The 16004-nt window shown below is 42.1% G+C and overlaps 2 protein-coding genes across 3 annotated transcripts in view; both read right to left on the bottom strand.

Annotated features, from left to right (window-relative positions):
- Nucleotides 1–540: 540 nt before the first annotated feature.
- Nucleotides 541–1869, bottom strand: LOC102201571 (trace amine-associated receptor 13c-like). Its single transcript, XM_005749222.1, has 2 exons — nucleotides 1697–1869; nucleotides 541–1360 (listed from the first exon to the last, which is right to left on the bottom strand). Exons 1-2 carry the CDS (start codon nucleotides 1867–1869, stop codon nucleotides 541–543), a joined length of 993 nt encoding a protein of 330 aa, XP_005749279.1.
- A 2922-nt stretch (nucleotides 1870–4791) lies between these two features.
- parp4 (poly (ADP-ribose) polymerase family, member 4) overlaps nucleotides 4792–16004 on the bottom strand; it is a 41655-nt gene continuing 30442 nt past the window's right edge. For both annotated transcript variants that reach the window (XM_005749221.1, XM_013914944.1), the window contains exons 26-35: nucleotides 15523–15603; nucleotides 15317–15397; nucleotides 11697–11792; nucleotides 11472–11603; nucleotides 11190–11240; nucleotides 9263–10881; nucleotides 9104–9173; nucleotides 7716–7818; nucleotides 6448–6580; nucleotides 4792–6218 (exon numbers count right to left, since the gene is read on the bottom strand). In XM_005749221.1, the coding sequence (XP_005749278.1) occupies nucleotides 6011–6218; nucleotides 6448–6580; nucleotides 7716–7818; nucleotides 9104–9173; nucleotides 9263–10881; nucleotides 11190–11240; nucleotides 11472–11603; nucleotides 11697–11792; nucleotides 15317–15397; nucleotides 15523–15603 (2574 nt within the window). In that variant the 3' untranslated portion in view covers nucleotides 4792–6010. The remainder of the gene's footprint in view (nucleotides 6219–6447; nucleotides 6581–7715; nucleotides 7819–9103; nucleotides 9174–9262; nucleotides 10882–11189; nucleotides 11241–11471; nucleotides 11604–11696; nucleotides 11793–15316; nucleotides 15398–15522; nucleotides 15604–16004) is intronic.

Here is a 16004-nt window from a genome sequence, read left to right as displayed (position 1 = left end):
TATTTCTAACTTTATTTGAATATTCAGTTTCCTACCATCTGCTCTTAAAGGGTAATCACCAGGTAACCCGCCCTCCCCCCTCGCACACACATGCACACAAAGAAAACACACAGTATAATTTAACAGCCTCGTTATAGTGAGTAAATATTTATGCCATTCACACCATCAAACTTAGACAGCTAAGGATGAAGAACCTTTTGTTCTTTAAAGAACCATTTGTAATAGCTAAGGAACCATCCACAAAATAAAAAGGTTCTTTGACGAGAGTGGAGTGAATGAAGATGAGACACAAGTCTTCATAGTGACTCTGGAGTATGCATGTGCATTTTTCATGAAGAAGTTAAAGGATCTTGATGAATTCTTGATTAATATTGTTTATTACAGCTGGTAATAATCAATATTAATACATTATTACAAATAATTGATGCAATTTTTCATTAACAGCTGAAGAAGATGTCAGATATCAACTTATTTTTTCACATTTTGACCTTTGGTCTTTACAGTGTATTTGACTAACTGAGGAGTGATAGGATTTTAATTCTACAGTATGTTGGCATCACAAGAGTCAGGCTGCAAAATCTGCAATGTAACTATCAGTTTAACAGTCTTCCTAAACCAGGGATAGAAAAACGCATAGATAAGTGGATTTAGACAGGAATTACAATAAAGTAACCAGACCCCAAAAACTGAAAATTCCACACTGGTTGATGTGTCCTGCCCTGCGAGAGAGGGATAAAAGTAAGGACAGAAACACATCAGAAACACAACCACAACAACACCAATAGTTGTAGCTGCTTTTCTCTCAGACTTCTTAATGGCAACGTGAACTGAACCCTTTGAAGTAACAAAGGCAACATGAGATCTCATAGCCTGAGCCTGAGACACAGCCACCAGAAATACTCTCATGTACAGAAATATGATCACAGCAGTGGGGCCGATGAAGGTAGCTACGACATCAAAAGCACCAGTTATGAAATTAATTACAACTATGCATTCCCCGTCACAAGAATTATATCTGTCTGGCTGCTTCAGGAAGTTGTTTAGTATTGTGCCGTTATACAGCAGTGAACAGGCCCAACACAGACAGACACTGATTTGGACTTTTCTCTCAGTAACTGTGGTGGGGTAGGACAAGGGGTCACAAATAGCTACATACCGGTCAAATGAAATAAGCACCATGTTTCCTACTGAGGCAGATGTGAGAACAAAAGAGGCATAGTAAAACAGTCCACACATGAAGGTGCCCAAAAACCAGCAGCCCCCTAAAAGGAGGATTCGAGGCGGCATCAGCAGGAGGCCAACAAGGAGGTCTGAGACAGCGAGAGAGAGGAGGAAGAGGTTGGTTTGGTTGTGAAGCTGCCTGAGAAGAAAAAAACAGAAAGAAAGACGTAACATAATATTAATAAACCTGCAGCAGGTGGAAGGCTACAGTAATGCACCAGTTCTGAAAGTAAAACAACATACAATAAACAATCCAGTGCAACAAAGTAGGGCAAACCTCTCGTTTCCACATCATTCTGAGAGGAGGAGGTCAGAATATGAAATCATTTCAGTTAAATAGTACAAACATTTATCACATCAGCTGTTCCTTTGTAAAAGAGAGCTATCACAGTTTAGTAAATGTGAAGTACTCTGTAGCTAATCCGAGTATGCTCAAGTCAAACACAATATATCACAGTAAAGTTTACTTTAACACCTGAAGTGGGAGATAGAGATGATGACCAGGACGTTGAGAGTCACTGTGAGCAGAGAGATGCAGCAAAGCAGAATGCAGAGAAAAATGGTCTGATTGTGATGTTGCAGCGGCTTCCTACAGGAGGTGTTGAGGAGCTGTGGAAAGCAGAATTGTTGTCCATACACGTTCTCCATGAGCAGAAAGGGAAAAGAAGATGAAAGCTGCTGAACACTGGCACCTTTCTGACTAAAGCTATCCGTGTAATGTGACTTACCTTACTCCTCCTACTCCTTTTCTCCATCCACCCCAGAAAATCTCTTGTGTGATATTCTCTAACGCTTTCACTGGAAATGCACATGATAGCACGTCCTGAGATTTACTTATGTTTCACAGCTTGACAAAAATAAAAACACACCCATTCCACCGATACATCATTTCATTTCCTGCTGTTTCTCCTGGATTTCAGGAGCACGAGTCTAAGAAGGGATGCCTATGCCTCCTGTCCAGCCACCTATGCTTCTTTTTCTGGGCTCCAAAGACATAATGTCACCAGCATGTCATGGGTCTACCACAGGGTCTTGTGATAAACATTCCCCAAACACCTCATCCAAGTGTCCAAGAAGCATCATATCCAGATGTCTGACCCATTTCACCGGCTTCCTTTTGATGTGAAGGAGTAACAGTTCTCTTCTCAATCAGAATCAAAATCAGAAAACTTTATTAATCCCGAAGTAAATAATGTTGTTACAGTTGCTCCAAGAGAAAAAGAACAGTAACAGACTGAACTAATTAAATAATACAATATATTACAAAGTTACAAAATAAAAGAAATAGGTCTAATATAGCTCAATTACAAATATAAATACCAAAAGTACTGCACAAAGTTCTTCTTTTTTAGTGTCTTTTCACGAGAGAACTAAAATATCTTTGATATCAGCAGTAGCTCCCACTCGATCCTTGCAAAACCGCACAAGGACACCCAGAAGGCTGTTGTTGATATGCCTTGCATAAACTATTGTCTCATTCCAGGTCAATTCTTCAGCATTCGACTGAGTGAAGCAAGAGGGTGACTGGCTTGCTGTCTGCTGTTGGGGAGTCGTGGTCTTGGAGAATGAAAAGGTGGTGGCGCTACCCAACTATTTGTTTCATCCTGGTAGAAACGCTTTTCAGCTATTTTGAGGAAGGCCAGCTCTTTTATGGAGTAAAACCCTTTTTCATCTGTTTGTGTCTCCCACTTTATCAAACGACCACTTTATGTTCCAGACTTGGAAGAGTTTGTCACTGAGCAACCTTGAGAGCTGAAGCTTTCCTTTACTGGGATGCTGTTTTGACATGGTAAGAAATAGCTCGATTTGCTGTTTCTTTTAAAGATAAACATACTGGACAACTGGACCCATCTGTGTTGGATTTGTGGGCTCTGAAGAATGTTTAGCTGATTTTAGAGTTTAGAAATGTGTTATCATAGAATGTAAACTGTTGTAGAGACACTGACACTGCCCTCAATATAATAAAGGCCTCACTGTGTCGTGAACTTAGGAGTAGATTGTAGGAGACCCCTCCCCCACTTGAACTGTGAAAGTAAAACATAGAAGAGTTAATGCTGAGTGGAAATTCCCCAGAGGATGTTTGGGTGGGGGTCTCAACATTTGTAACTGGATAACTGTGGTCTGGAAGGGAGAGGGGTTTTATGACCAAGGGAGTCACCTACACCCACAGTGTTTTAACTGTCACGCACACACATCCACACGCACACTCACTCATGTGCACACACACATACACACAGGTATGCGCACACAGGCACACACGAGCACTCACATAGACACGCGGGAACGCACATGTAGGCATTCATGTGCTCGTGCACATAGACACAGACAGAGTTTGCAGCACACTGTGGGGGGTTTTATGATGGGGACGCCTCTATAAAGCTGGCTGTAACGAACAAAGGGGTGAAGATTTTTTGCAGAGGGCCCCACCGGCCTCGTCTTCCCTTCTAGAAGATGCATGCTTAAATGAAGATGAATGAAGAAGAGTAAAGATGAGTAAAGATGAATAAAGGTTTTGTGAAAATGACTGAGTCCGGTGCCGTCTCTGGATGCTCGAGGAATAAAAAGAACCGAGGTAAAACTGATTTCGTAACAGCTCCCATCTGGAACAGTTGCCTTGGGGGTGTCAGGGCTCGGTAGCCAGCAGTGAGAAATGAAACCAAAAGCAGAGCTTAGTGATTAAAATATTTTATTTACAGAAACAAAGTACAACACAATGACCAAGAACTAGGGCTATGAAACCGGATTCGAGCAAATGAACTATGAATGTGCAAGTGTGGGGATTATATCATTTTATATCAGGTTGATTCTTTTACATCTTTTTATTTAGCTTTGAGCAGTGTCATTTATTCCATTTATTAAACATAGTTTCAATCAGGTTATTACGCACATTGCATTTGTGCTCATGATAGAGTTGAGCATACAGGAAGGCTTAAAGCGTCGTTCAGCGCCATGTCTGAACTGATATATTGATGCAATGACCTGCATGCTGTGAATGAAGGCCTAACACGCTTACATACACATAGACATGAAGCATCATTTCTAGGGTAAAGACTTTGTCTCTGCTTAGCAACTAGTGATCCGGGGTCCACAGGAAACATCTGGGGGGGCAGACAACCAAATAAGGAGGAAATGCTGTTGAACACGGAAACTTGTTGAACTGTCGTTAATTATAACCTGTACATGTGTACACTCCACACTGAGACGGCGTTTTCGGTCAAGGAAAACGGAGCTTTTTGAAAAAGCAGAAACAACTGAAAACGCTGTTTTCACGCGGCGGTGTGGCCAGCGTAACCGCAGACTTTTGGAAAGATGACGCATTTTAGTTATATGATGCAGTCATGTGACCAATTAAACTGAGACAGCGGAGCAGCAGTTGTTCTGTCAGCTCTCAGGTTTGACAGCCCTGTTAAAGATTAATATCAGTCTGCACATGCTCCAGAGAGCTTTTCTTCAAATTCTTTAATTCTCACTCGCTTTTGCAATTTGTGCTTTTGTGTTCCTCGCAGCAACAACTCCACCTCATTGTTAATCCATTTAAAAAACTCGCTGCTTTTCCTCCACATTTTGCCAATTTTCAAAGAGCCGGAAAGAAAATAAACGGCAGACAGAAATGAGGCGGGTCGAATCTTCTTACTTTACATGCATGCGCTGGACTGGAATGTAAGCATTTTAGGTCGCTTCAGTGTGGATGCACAACTCTTTGAAAATGATAGTGTGGACGCGGAGTGTTTCAGATTTATCCGGATTAGTGTAGACGTAGCCTGAGGTGCAAAGTGGAGAGAGAGTGGCATGGACTGAAGGACGACTACGGGTAAATCAGGAGGGAGGTGAGCATTTCAATCTGTTGAAAAACACATTCAACTCATTGCCTCTGTTCTCAGCACAGATGGGACATCCTGAACATAGTGATGGTTTTCATGCCAGTCAACACCTCTCTCACCTAAATGACTGAGCTCCTTACTATGACCATCTTGGTGTCAGCCGGATGTGATAGCTTGGTGAACCTAAGAAAACCACTTCATCTTCAAAAAGCAGTGATAAGATCCCGAGACCCTCAAACCTGGCACCCTTTGCATGTATTCAATTTCTTCAGCCTCCCTCAGCAAACAACTTAACACGGCAGCAGCTGTAAAAGGCAGCAAGGTAAAGCACCGGCACAAACAGGTCACAGTAGCAATTTATTAACAACAACCTTTGTTACATGTAAAGAAGTATCAAGTCACTGACTGACTATAAAATCACGTTACAATGTGCATCAAACACAAAGGACACAAACCTGGCTGATGCCCGTAACCAGGGGAGACTCTACATTCTGCTACCCAATCACTGGAGAGTCAACATCGGTCCTCCAGCATCAGAGGTATTTACCCTCCACCATTATCCCACTGCACAAAACAACAACTGCTGCCACCAACACCAACAGCTATGAAGTGTTTTAAAAAATGGATACTGTGTTATGCAATAAAAAAAATAACAACTTGTGTCTCAAATTAGGTACATTTTACCACCTGACCTGGATCAAACACCAGTTTGCTTTTCGGGCAAACTTCACAGATGACAAAACAACTGCTCTATGTGCAGTAAATGCTCCGTGTAAATGGCCTGTATTTGTAACATTTGAGAAATTAGATTACAGCAGAGGACATTTGAGATTATCCATACATGTATAAACACACAGAGTACGAAATTCTTCTTAAAAGGCAAAGGAATACATGCATATTCATCTACAAGCATATCTAAAGCTACTGTAATCCCCTCTGAAAGGCTACACGGTGTCCACAGCATCTTCTCACTGGACCAGTACTGGGGCCGTTGTCCTCTGTAGATCAAGACCACAGAGAGGCGAGAAGGGAGGGAGGCTTTCATAACCCAGTAGCTGACGGGTGGCGGACTCCCAGCTCAAACCAAACTCTAGCCGACAATAGACACAGGGGTACTGTCGGTCAGCCCAGCAAACCCAGTCCACCGCCTTCTTCACCTGCTCCCATCGTTCAGGCCTGAATGAAAAAGACAGTCACAGTAGTGAACAACCTTGTTAAAACCATCGTGGTGCAAATATTTCCAGACCTGCATTTCTAAAGTCATGCAAGGCATAGTGAAATAAGCTTCATTAATATATCAAATCACATTTTGTACAAAATGTTTTTCAAGCTTAATTTCAGCTGATTTGTAACAACTGCAGAGAAATTTTACTCTAAGCTGTTGTGCATCCTGTGTTGGACAGACCTGGACTGAGAAGCTTCTTCCAGACAGAACAGGGTGCGGAGCAGTTTGCCTTCTTCCAGTTTGTTCGCTTTCATCAGCTGCAGAACCAGAAGAGTCGCCACCAGCCTCAGGATATCTTTGTGGGCTGTCACGCCTTCAAACACACATGCAAAAAAGATCCCAAAGGAAATCACAAAATGGTCCTTTTATAACCGAAGTGTTCCAGACGCAACGTCCAGACGAACAGAATCAACATAATGAATCAATCTCAAACAACAGCTGCCCATTTAGACGTCGCGCTGGGGAGTAATCTACAGGTTTAACATGTGCCTGATTTTGTTAAAGAAATAATGAAAAATAAGGTTAATTAACAGCTGAGCTCCTAGAAAACTGCATATAAACAGCCCGTTCTCACTTCCGAGTCCCGGACGTTCCTGAGGAATGTGACAGGAGACCCTCCGTGTTCTTGTGCTACGCACCGCGTTATTCCAGCCCTAGCCTGATCCCAAACCATAACCAGCACTTCAATGATGTTGGATCGTGTTTTCCAAAGCGAGTAAAACAAACGTGTAGATTCATTCCAAATGGTTCTCGTGTTTCCTCATTTTTCCGATCTTGTAATATAGGGACGTGTTGAGTGATCGGAAGCGTAATATATCGATGATTTGTCATTTAGCGCAGAATGTTGTGCTTTGTGAGTGAGAACGTGTTGGTATAAAATGGTTATTGCGAAACCTTTCTTACAGACATCGAGGTAAAGTGTTAAGTGTGAGCTCATAATAATTATAAAACTAAGTAAACTTACAATAACTTGAAAAACAAGAAGCACTCAGAGCACAAATCTGTCCACCCATCAGTCTCTGGGCTTGTTTTAAAGGACCAGCATCGGCTTTTGTTGGGAACCACTTTGTTTCCTGTTCTTTGTAAACTTTAAGAAGTGCCATGAAAACAAATGCAAAGAATTAGGTTTTATTTATGTGGATATACTGGATATGCGTCATTTCTTTTTACTGTTTAGTACTACTTAGGTCAGACCTCAAATGTAACCTGATGCTGTAAATCTTTATATGGCACTTTATGTACTTTAACAAAACACACGTGTAAGAACTGCAGTTTCTAAGTGATTCGAGACTTTTTGTCAATTTTCCACCAATAAATCTTAAGTTGACCTTAAAGACCTTGGTGGATGTGAGTCACATTTTATATGCATTGTTAACACGATCCCAAGTAAGCGTACATACATGTTAACTTTCATAAAACCTCCAGATCAGAATTGAACGAGCTCTCACCGAGAGAATGGATGCCTTTGTTCTTCAGGAACACGTTGGCAAACAGGTCCACGTTGACATTAAGTAGTTCCCCCAGCTCTGTGGTTAGTTCCCAGTACCCTTCCTACAACACGCATAAAAATAACGCCATTATATCAAAGTGACGTTTACATTTTTGCATGCACTCAGAGTGCAAAGGTGTGGGTTACAGTTCTGTCCTTGGTCATTTTAAGAATTCTGTCCAGCTTTTTTGAGCCTTGCTAACTACCAAAGCACAGGAGCTAACCACATGAAACGTTCACTACGATAAAACACTTTTAACTCTATGACCAACTTTGAGCATCACTGTCATGACATATATTACCAGTTTAATATCTGTGATGTAGATTGACAGAAGCGTGGCTGTTTTATCTGTTTTCTGATAATTAACTGGATACCATTTGAAAAACTGCATTCTGGGTAAACGTGATAGCAAGGTCTTGTTTATATCCCCATTATGATCCCAGACTCATCATTAGCTGCGATTCTTTCTGCGTCAAAATGATTTTCACCCCTTGGCTGTAAAAGATGGAGGGGTACCGTCTCCACCCTGCTGGGCAGGTGGGCAGCATGGACACTTGAGCTTGTGAATGCAGTAACTCAAAAACAGGTGCAGCCACTACAAACCTCAGACCAGTTTGAATACCAGTGGCCTTTAGTTTAAGGTAAAGGTTGGAGGTCAAGTTTTCTGGAAATCTTGTGAATGTGACGAGTTGAGGTAGAATTTTCAAATTGATACGACAGGTGTGTCTACAAGGAGGCAGAGGGGCATCACTGGAAGCTTTCTTTATATGTTCCTATCATAAAACTCTGAAATGCAGCTTAAAGTTTCAAAACAACGGATGTTTGCTGTTAATATATCACATAGACTAAAACCCTAGTCTGAGCCTAACCTGACAGTTATGTTTAACCTCGTAAGACCCGAACTCTTACACGGCATTTTCTCTTCTCGTTATTTGGGCTGATTGAACCTGATGAATGTAAAAACAAAGAATTATGTGATTCTTTGTTTTTACCAAAATTTTGTATTTTGGTTTAGACAACCCAGAATATGATGTCCACATGTGGACGCCAGGTCCTAGGAGGTTAAATTCTCTGTGTTAGCCTTGCAATACACTAGCAGTCTCTCCAGGGTCTACTCCGCCTTTCGCCCCATGACAGCTGGAATAGGCTCCACCCACCCATGACTCTAACAATGACAAGTCCCATAGAAATAAAACAGATGTTAACAAGTGATTCAGTAAAAAAATTACGCTTCCTTCGCAGTTTTAACCTGTCAGAGAGCCAAAGGAAGCTGTTGCTTTGTCCGAGTGATAAACAGCTATGTTTGCTTAAGTGAACCCAAGACTATAAAACCACGAAAAGCTCACTGAATGTTGCATCTGGAAGATCTTCATCCATTTGAGCTTCAGCGCTTCAGGAGATTCTGCTGCATTCAGCCTGGTTAACATACAGTCATTTCCACCTGTTAGACAAACACTTCTCATAGTTAACAAACAGAATGTGTGTAGAAATGTTCAGAGACTCACACAGCTGACCGATGACGCAGGACAGGGTTAGTCGGGAGATCCTGATGGCCAGCGACGAAAGCTATGATGGGCGTTCTTTGTCGAACATTGCTCTGAGCTTCAAGTTCATGGTGAGGTTGTGATGCACTCGTAACTTTGCGTGAACGATAAGAGGGAGCCATTCCTCTGAGATGAAGCCGAGCGGCCTTCTCAGGAGCCCCTGCAGGGCCTACAGGAACATCATTGTCGGAACGGGTGGGAGGTAAATAACAGCTTAATGATGATAAGCACAAGTCAGGTTTTGGTTGGTGCTCTAAATCTGATGGAGCTGACGTCACAGGAACCACTGTAGATCCCGGAGCACCACCATAGGTGGAGCTTGAGCTACCGAACCTACCTAAGTGAAAGCCACTGGTAGTAAACTTAGCTGACCCAAAAGACGGCTCTCTGTCTCTGGCAGTCTGTGCAACAAACAGAGGAGCTGTTTCATCAGATTCAACAACCATCTGAGACGGTACTGCTGCAGGAGCAATGTTAGGACTCCCATATATGCTGGGGCCGCAAAATTTGGGAGGCAAATAGGACTTCTCAGGAAAGACTTTACTCTTAAACTCGGCTCTTTTCCCTACCTGACCATATATTGGGAGGTGAGGTTTTGCTTGGTGCTCTAAATCCGCTGGAGCTGACGTCTCACGAAGTTGTTCTCTGACTTTAAAGAAAGAACTACAAGAATCTGGGAGGAAAGACAGACGGCTGGCTGCTGCTCCGTCTTTGTATTTTACAGGCTTTTTACAGGCCCTGTAAGAAACGCCTTCAACATACTCAGATGAACTCTGTTCTTCCTCATCAGACACAGAATCAAGTGCACTCTGTACCTGATTACTCATCGCTGAAGTGTAAGCTTGAGTGTGGAGTGATGACCTGCTAATCTGAGTGCTACAGCTCGGAATTGGAATATCGATGTCCTTCACTGCCTGACTGTCTGATGATGATGAAATGCCAAATGAAAATGAATCCATGGATTGACTACGAGGAGAGTAACCACAAAATGAAAAAGGTCTGGACGGTCCTTGTGGAATATGTCCTGAAACACGTGGAGGTGGAGCCGAGTGTCTAAGAAAAGAAAGGTGGGGAACATCGTCTGAAGCAGGCCTCATAAAAGAAGGTGGAGGTGGGGGTCTAGAAAAAGAAAGATGGGGAACACCCTCTGAAGCAGGCCTCATAAATAAATAACGTGGAGGTGGAGCCGAGTGTCCAAGAAAAGAAAGGTGGGGAACATCGTCTGAAGCACGCTTCATAAAAGGAGGAGGCGGAGGGGGAGCCGAGTGTCCAGGAGAAGAAAGGTGGGGAACATCGTCTGAAGCAAGCTTCATAAAAGCAGGCTTCATAAAAGCAGGCTTCATAAAAGCAGGCTTCATAAAAGAAGGAGGCGGAGGGGGAGCCGAGTGTCCAGGAGAAGAAAGGTCGAGAACATCGTCTGAAGCAAGCTTCATAAAAGCAGGCTTCATAAAAGCAGGCTTCATAAAAGAAGGAGGCGGAGGGGGAGCCGGGTGTCCAGGAGAAGAAAGGTGGGGAACATCGTCTGAAGCAAGCTCCTTAAAAGAAGAAGTAGGTGGAGCTGGAGGAGAGTAGTCGGGACTCTATGAAAGGAGAAAAATAAGCAGAAATTTAAACTCCGACTCTACAAACCTCTAAATGTGTTGAGATGAATTCTGTCAGAAATACTGTTGGTAATGTCTTTTGTCAGGTTTCACAATATAAGAAAAGTTCTACATCAACATTAACTCAACAAAAGAATCACATAGTTTGTTGCACTGCGGGACATCTGCTACATGCCATTTAGATATTTCTGAAATTGAACTGAATTATTGTTCCACATATTTGTTAAAGTTCTTGAATTTGTTTCACTGAATGTGCAGCATCAGCGTCTTAGTGTAAGGGGACTAACCGTGAAGGAACCACAAGTGTCAAACAAACCAAAGACACAATCCTCCTCCTCCTGCAGCAGGAAGACAAAAGCATGAAATCATAAACGTCAGCATTTGTGAAGATTGCAGCAGCAATACAGTCAGTGCGATCAATGACATGATGATCACATGTTTAGTAAAGCACAGGAACACAGATGTGTTGCTCCCTCGGCCGCTGAAACAAAATCTTTGGCAAAACTACAGCTCCAGTTTATGCGCATGAGGACTAGTCATGTATGAACAACAGTTTAAAAAATTCATACCGAAGACTCTTCCTCTATTAGGTCTTCATCATCCTCGGGAGAAATCCAGTTAATGTAGGGAAGGAAGTCCACATCTTCCTCTGCAATCAGCTTGGGGATGTCTGTAAAACCAGGCTGTGGTTGCTCTGAGTCCTAAAAATAAGATCAGTTAAATAAATATTTGATAAAAAAGCTAAAAGAATGGAAAACAAGCTGTAAATGTGAAAAAAGGCTGATTTGACAAACCCGTTCCTCAATGGCCACGAAGCTGGTAAACTGAGACAGGATGGAAAACTCTTTGCTTAACTCGATGATGAAGGACTTCAACTCTGCTTTCTTACCCTGTAAAAGTAAAAAAGTCAGTTTCCAGAGTTTCTCCCTCACAGCCCACCCAGGTATGCTAACAATCAGCCTGTAGTCACCTCTGAAGATATCCATGAGGAATGTATTGTTAAACAATCCCAGCACTGTTAACTAGAGAGCCTAAGCTAACTCCTGTCAGTTTGGACAGCAGTGGGAACGAATGGGATCATTGTCCTGCTGCTTGACATCATTTAGGCCAGAGATAAGCTGTTGTACAGATACAGCCACTTATAAAGGCTGCCTTATTCCTGACAGGACCATGACAGGCACCTGGTGGGTCCATGGCCAAGTACCGGCTGATCTGTCATGTAATAATATCCCCCTAAGGTGGGAAGTAAGTAAGAAGCAAGTACAAATACTTTGTTACTGTAATGAAGTACGGTTTTTAGGTATCAGTACTAGTAGGGCTGGACATATACCGTTCATGGTAACACCGGTGTAATGTTGGGCAATGATAGGAAAATGAAATATGGTGATAGAATACGGGTAAAACGCGCATGCGCAGTGCCTTTGTTTTCATACGCACATGGCGGAAAAAGCATGATGGTGACAGAGAATGAGAAGAGCGAAAGTGGATCGTTGATTGAAACAGATGAAGCTGAACTGGTTTGTAAAAATGCTGCAGCTTCAGTGGTTGAACTGGTTTGGCTTTCGTCCCTCAGACACACAACAAAGCACTATTTTTGGTAGCGCATGCTAGCGGGCCGTCGTTATTACCGTGTTGTTTGGAAAACACGGCGCACTTAAAATCATCCTTTGATTTTTCTGAAAGTCGACAGAGCCCCTTATAACCCCGTGTGCCTCATGTATGAACTCTGGTTGTGTTTACTGACCTCGAAACGAGTTTATGTGCACGGCGCTCGAAAATCTGTCAGATGTTTTAGTGCGACTTTGCTAAGCTACGAAGCCGCACCGCTTGATGGATTGTCGGAGCCAGTGTTGCCAACTCCTCAGTAAGGAAAATCGTTATTGGCTGTCCTAAAAGTCGCTAGAAGTTGCCAAATGACGTCATCGCTTAATTTGCATAATGCTAATGTAATTGTAACCTACGGTGTTGGAGAGAAAAATAACATCGTGGACATAAAGTGAGTAAAAAATGTCCTCCCAAAAATTTATTTAGAACTACAGATTAAATTTCTTTTAGCAATTATTGTTTTTTTAATGTCACAATTCCAACCCTGCTCCTTTACCCGGGCTTGGACCGGCAAGTGACCCAAGATAGGCGCTCTGGTGGAGTTACAGTGTGTGTGTGTGTGTGTGTGTGTGTGTGTGTTTATAAGTAGTTTTAAACCTGATCCACAAAACAGCATAACAATAAAAGAAGAACCGACTGCGTTACAGTCAGTGCGGGAGCAGCGGCTTCGCTCATGCGCGATTCATTTGTAGTTTGGACGCACAGGTGTGAACGTCTCCTGCCCTGATAGCAGCGGGGGGAGCACTATCCTCCGCCCGTGAGCGCTTTGGTATGGGCGAGGTGCCCACGGCAGCATCGCTGCTTGTTGAGAAGAGCGATACGCGCTTTCACGTCAAAAAGTGGTCATTAGTGATGTGCGATGCCACTGATTTCCTTTCCGATCCGATACCAAGTAATATTCAGGGTGGTATCGACGATACTGATCCGATACAATAAATAAAATAAGTTTTTGTACAAAGTATCTCAAATTATAGCGTCATCATGATTACATCAGATTACTTGTTCTTATCACTTAATAATGCAGAGTTCATCATATAGAAATAAAAAACTGAAGTTGTGCCTATTTGAACACGTTGCCTGTCTGCAGCACTAAAGGACTCCGTGAGAGACGTCTGTGTCGCCCTAGCAGCACCTGTCCCTGTCCTCCTCTTCAGTTCTCCTCAACATACGCTCGTCATATTCTGTGATATGATTTACTCTGAGGTGTTTGACGAGGTTAGTGCTGTTGCCACAACACTTCACTTTTTTGCCACATGTATCGCAAACCACGTCTTGGCTGTTTGTGGAGGTAAAATACGTCCACACATGACTCTGTTTACGCTCAGCCATTGTTGTGAGTGCGCACGCCAGCGGCTGCAACACATTTATACAGCCGTGTTTCACACATGACTATGAAAGGCGGAAGGGAAAATAGTTCCTTCCAAACATAGACAATCCAAATGTTATAGTTTCTTTCCACTGTGTTACTGTTAATGATAAACTACAAATTTACTCTAAAGTACTAAAATATCGATATTTTAATGTGAGAATCGATTCTAGAACATAAACGATTGGTATCGGAGGAATCGATATTTCAGGATCGATCTGCACATCATCTGTTGTCATAAATAAGTCTCCAATAACAACAGAAACAGTCACCAGATTTGTCGCTAGTCACTTTTTAGAAAAAAAGTCGCTAAGGGGGTCTGAAAACTGTGACAAAGTCGCTAAGTTGGCAACACTGGTCGGAGCATTACGGCTATCGTAGGCGGAGCCTCGCGGAGTGATGTGTACTGTGCTTCAACATAATGTTACCATACTGTGTGTGTTTAACCTCTTTTTAAGTTCAGTGGATGTTATACATGGTTATGCTGAGGATGTGTCGGCCAGTTTCCACTAGAAACGCCTTTTGGTTAAACTGTCAGACAGGAGTTTGCACTGTTACATGTTTATATAACTTTAATGCAGATAAAAAACAGCTGCTTGTTTAAGTGAAAATACATTGATGGGTTTTTTTGCACTAATAAAGTTGTGGAGTTGTAAAGTGTTTTCTCTAGTGTCAATTATATCGTCAGTTATATCGTTATCGCAAATTTTCAAACGTATATGGTGATAAATATTTTTGGTCATATCGCCCTGCTCTAAGTACTAGTTTATCAGTAGTTTATTTTCTGACTGCTTTTTACTTTAACTCTCTACATTTCTAAACAAATATATGTACGTTCTACTAGGGACCAATCCAATATACAGTATCGGTCCGATTCTGACCTAAATTACTGAATCGGATATCATTTCCAGTTTATGGCAGGCTGGAGCTTTGTTGGGTCGTTCCTGAACATCCTTACAAACGTCCTCTCATCTGAGGGGTTGTGTCTTCTTCCAGACCTTGGCAGAGTCGTGACACATCTGAATAATAATGTTCACCTGAACTGATGATGTTGGAATCTGTAGTTGTTTAGAAATGGCTGCAAGAGACCTTCCCAATGTGTCCAAATCTACAATTCTTCTTCACTGAGTTCTTTTCTGTTCTTCTACTGGTCAATCTAATCAGTGCTATCAAACACAACTTTATAGGCTGGTAAAGATAAGCATGACATCATTTTACAGCATCACTAAAATATGCTATAAGAAATGATTAACAGTTCACAATGTAGTACGAACATAATGTCCATGATGAGTAAACCTTTGACCACAGCTGTATTTATTGTAATAAGGATTTTGAAACTAAACTGAACTGGAAGAAAAATTTGAAGAACAATAAAATATATATATCACTAAAACAACAACTACTGTAAATTTCAATCTTTGGTCTCACTTATCTGCACAGTACCTCGTGTTCAGCCTCACTGGTGTCCAGGTTCCCGTCTTCATAATCCCTGATGACGGCCCTCGCGGTGAGCTTGTGAAGAAACTAAACACATGACATAACAATTACCTCACTGTCCTGTGATGGCAGTCAGCCTGCGCGAGGATTGCAGGTTTAACAAGTGAGATGTATGCTCATACATACTGTTGAGTGTCAGTGTGCGTTCTTACTGTGCCCTTTGTTTTCTGCAGCTCGCTGGTTGACACCATTGTTTTGAGCTCCTGACCACTCAGATTTCCCAGGAGAGTCGCCTGTGTTAAAACAACGGCATTATCATTATTGTCTAACGGTGTTGTGCTGTAACTCTTTAATCAGGTCAAAAAGCCAGAGACTGCAAATTAAAATAAAGTTAAAATATTTTGCTCTTCACAGTTTCTAAGTCAGCAGTCATACTGATGCAGATTAGTGTTAACTCATTTGTTCTTCCCCTCAGGCCACTCGCGGTTACTGTTCAGCTGGTAGAAATATAACCATGCCTGAAGCTTCAACCAAAGCATTACTAACCATAGAATAGTGACAGAGTGAAATTAGGTACTGGAAATAAGTTAAAGATCCACTTCCAATGTCTGTGAAGGTTCTCAGTCATCCAGGTCATCGTAGTCAAAGGAGCTTGCAAAGAAAAGCGTCTGGACTTCTTTAAGTTGCTTGAAGA

Source organism: Pundamilia nyererei, unplaced genomic scaffold, assembly GCF_000239375.1.
Source record: "Pundamilia nyererei isolate P.nyererei 1_Seehausen unplaced genomic scaffold, PunNye1.0 scaffold00239, whole genome shotgun sequence".
In the NCBI taxonomy this organism is placed as follows: Eukaryota; Metazoa; Chordata; class Actinopteri; order Cichliformes; family Cichlidae; genus Pundamilia; species Pundamilia nyererei.
Note: the sequence above shows the minus strand (reverse complement) of the source record. Positions and strands in the feature narration are given on the sequence as shown.

Coding starts and splice junctions, on each gene's coding strand:
- LOC102201571 (XM_005749222.1), bottom strand. CDS start 1,869: ATGGAGAACGTGTATGGACAACAATTCTGCTTTCCACAGCTCCTCAAC. Junction 1,361..1,696: donor ATCTCTATCTCCCACTTCAG/GTGTTAAAGTAA, acceptor TTTTCTTCTCAG/GCAGCTTCACAACCAAACCA.